Below are 3179 nucleotides of genomic sequence, written 5' to 3'. Positions count from 1 at the left end.
GGCCTGTGTCCTCCGCACTAAACGGCCAGGGGAGGCCAGTGGAGGCAGAGGTGGGAGGCTGTGACCAGCGCTGAGTCTGACCAGTTCCCACCTCTGACCCTGGACGCGGGGGCCTCACAGCAAGGCTGACCCCACGAATTGTTCCTCCCCAACCCGAGGGCCAGAAGGGGTTCCTCTGAGAACAGGCTTCCAGGGCAAGAGTCAAAACAGGTGGGAACCCAAAAGAAGCCAGGTGTCACCCCCTCTCCCACGCACCCCTCCCAGCATCCCTGTTTCCACAGGACTTGCCAAGGACATATCCCAAGAGACCACATGGGGACCGGACGGGCAGCACTGGCTCAGGTGCAGCAGCTGGGCCCTCAGCCTCACCCACTGCCCCCACCCCACCCCACAGCCTGCCCCACCACCCCCTGCCCCCAGCGGGCTGGACCCCCTGCAGCCCCTCACCTGTGGCCCTTCCAGGGCAGCTGCCCCCAGCAACCCCTCTGCTCCTCCTCCTCCTCCCTCCTCCCCTCCCACCCTCTACTTGCCAACACAGGAGGAGACAGCACCCGCGGCTCCAGACCGGGGCTCCCCAAGCTCAGAGAGATACTGCCGAGGTTGCGATCAGAGGGTGGGGCCAGGTGGCCACTTCAGAAGAGCAGGGCTGCAGCCACCGTGTCATCCCTGGGCCGCTGACGACAGAGGTCTCCCGGGCTCCTGGCTGGGAAGCACGCAAACTCCCAAAAGCCAGACGCCAGGCAACCTCAAGCTGGGGGAGACCAGAGATAGGTGAGCGGGGAGCCACAGCCTGCTGAGGGGAGCCGGTGACCAGCCAGCCACAGCCTGAGGGGCAGATGGCCGGAAGGGGCTCAGAGAGGGCCTTGCCCTGCACCCACAGCCCGGAGCCCTCCTGGGAGCCGTTGGTTCTAGACACATTCAGGCAACAGGGACGGCGGGCGTTGTGACCAGGCGGTGGGGGTGAATGCACGGAGCACACGCCTGGCACGCCACAGGGCTTCACGACGCGGGCCGCACGGTGCCACGTGTGCCACCTGCTGCGTGTGGAGCCGCCAGCCAGGAGGCTCGCGAGGCATCCTCAAACAGCCGTGTGGACAGCCTCCTGAGGCCTAAGGCAGAGGGCCCCCCCCCCGCCAAATGCTACAGAATCGTCCTTGGCAGGTGGAAGCCGGGGCCACGTGACAAGTGCATGGGGCCAGGGGACAGCCCCCCCCAACCCCTGCTCTTGGTGCCGTGTGCTCCCAATGACAGGCCAGACTGCATCAGGCACCCTCCCGGCCCCACCAGGGCGCCAAGCTGCTTGGGCCTCAGCGCTGTGGGCTTCCCGGGGTCTGTGTCTGTGGGCCCAGCCGAGGGGCTCCAGGCTACAACGTCCACCTGGGAGCAAAGCTCCCACCTGATCCCGCTCCTGCTCCCCGTCCCACCTGCGCCTGCACCCCACCCCGGCCGCGGGCCCTGGGGTCACCTGGGCCTCAGGCCACAGGCAGGCGCGTGGCTGAGGTATCCTGGGGGGCGCAGAGTCCGTCAAGGCGTCTCTGCGGGTGGAGCCGGTGCACCAGCGACCCCGGGAGCTGGCCCAGACACCCGCACCCACCCCACCCACCCCCGCGCGCGGGCCCGTCGGAAGCAGGACTCAGGAAACAGGCAGCGCAGGGCGGCTTTGGATACAAAACTGTAAACACGAGTCTTTAAAATGCCAGAGGCCCCCCCTCCGGCCTCAGACTCTGCGCCAGAGGCTCCCCACCACGGGACCCCCAGGGACCAGGCCCCCGCCCGCTCTGTCCTCCCGCGCGCACGGCCACGGGCTGGGGGTCCGTCCACGCGCTGGGGCGCGGGGGGCGCGGGGCGCGCGGCGAGCCCGCGGTCCGGGGGATTCCTGAGATGAAGAAGCGGCCGCGGCGGCCCCCGGCGCCCTGGGGGGGGCGCGCCCCCACCGCATCCCGGCCGCACGGGCCCTGTCACGTGCCCAGGGCGTCGCGCGTGGGCGAGGGCCCGTGGGGGCGGCCGGGCGGGCCGTGCAGCGGCGGCGGCACCGAGTTGCGCTGCGCGGGCGGCGGCTGCAGCTCCAGCGCGAGCGCGGGCGGCGGGAAGTCGCGCACCTGGCGGCGGTACTCGAGGAAGGTGCAGGCCTTGGTGGCCAGCGCCACCACGTTCTTGCCCACGAAGATGGCCGAGACGCGACTGTCGCGGAACAGGGCCATGTTGGCGGCGCGCGCCAGCACGGCCACCACGTTGACGGTGGCGAGGCTGAGCACGGGGTAGAGCATCATCTTCTGCGGCGCGATGTGCTCGCCCTGCATGCTGACCTCGCTGAGCGCCACGCACGGCAGCACCAGCAGCAGCATGTAGCAGTAGAAGAAGGTGAGGCCCTCGGCCCAGAGCGGCAGCCCGGTGCGCGGCGGCTCCCACAGGTTGGCCTGCATGTCCAGCAGGTCCAGCAGGTCCAGCGCCACCCAGAAGAGGCGGCCCCGCAGGTCCTCGCGCTTGCGGAAGGTGCGCACGTACTCCATGCGGTCGAGCGCCACGAGCAGCAGGAAGAGGCCGGGCACGCACACCGACAGCAGCAGCGTCAGCGCCTTGCGCGCCACCGGGTCGGCCGCGCCCCTGCGCGCCGCCTTGTAGTTCTGGAAGATGAAGTAGAGCTTGATCTCCAGCACGAAGATGTAGAGGAACCAGAGGATCATGGCGTAGCCGCGCTTGGCCGTGCGCACCTCGGCGCCCACCCACACGGCCACGTAGCGCAGCACCAGCAGGAAGCACACGTCGCCCACCAGCACGATGATGCACACCCCGATCTTGCGCGGGCCCTGGTTCTGCTCCACCAGGTACGCGTCCATGACCGCCATGCTGCCCATGATCACCAGCGTGGTCAGGCACACGTGGCGCCGGTCCGGGGGCGGCAGCACCATGGTCGGCCGCCGGGGCCCCGGCCTGGGCGCGCCCGGCCCCCACGCGCGGCGGGACGAGGCCCTGCGGCGGCGCCGCTCAGCCCGCGGGCATGGCGCGCCGGGGCCGGGCCGGCCGCTCCGGGGGCGCCACCGCTGCCGGCCGGCGAGCTCGGAACCTGCGGAGACCAGAGGGCACAGTGAGGGCGCGCCGCGGGCCAGCCCCCGCCCTCCCCGGCCTCCCCGGCCTCCCGGCCTCCCCGGCCCGCGCCGCGCCGCCGTCCCCGCGCCGGG

The 3179-nt window shown here is 71.2% G+C and overlaps 1 protein-coding gene across 1 annotated transcript; it reads right to left on the bottom strand.

The window, feature by feature from the left end:
* Positions 1–1656: 1656 nt before the first annotated feature.
* TMEM121 (transmembrane protein 121) lies at positions 1657–2973 on the bottom strand. The gene has a single exon (XM_035719865.2). The coding sequence runs from the start codon at positions 2907–2909 to the stop codon at positions 1959–1961; it is 951 nt and encodes a 316-aa protein (XP_035575758.1). The 5' UTR covers positions 2910–2973; the 3' UTR covers positions 1657–1958.
* Between the last annotated feature and the right edge of the window lie 206 nt (positions 2974–3179).

Source organism: Canis lupus, chromosome 8 (genome assembly GCF_003254725.2).
Source record: "Canis lupus dingo isolate Sandy chromosome 8, ASM325472v2, whole genome shotgun sequence".
In the NCBI taxonomy this organism is placed as follows: domain Eukaryota; kingdom Metazoa; phylum Chordata; class Mammalia; order Carnivora; family Canidae; genus Canis; species Canis lupus.
The sequence above is the reverse complement of the archived record's forward strand: the minus strand, read 5'-3'. Positions and strand labels throughout refer to the sequence as shown.

Coding starts and splice junctions, on each gene's coding strand:
- TMEM121 (XM_035719865.2), bottom strand. CDS start 2,909: ATGGTGCTGCCGCCCCCGGACCGGCGCCACGTGTGCCTGACCACGCTG.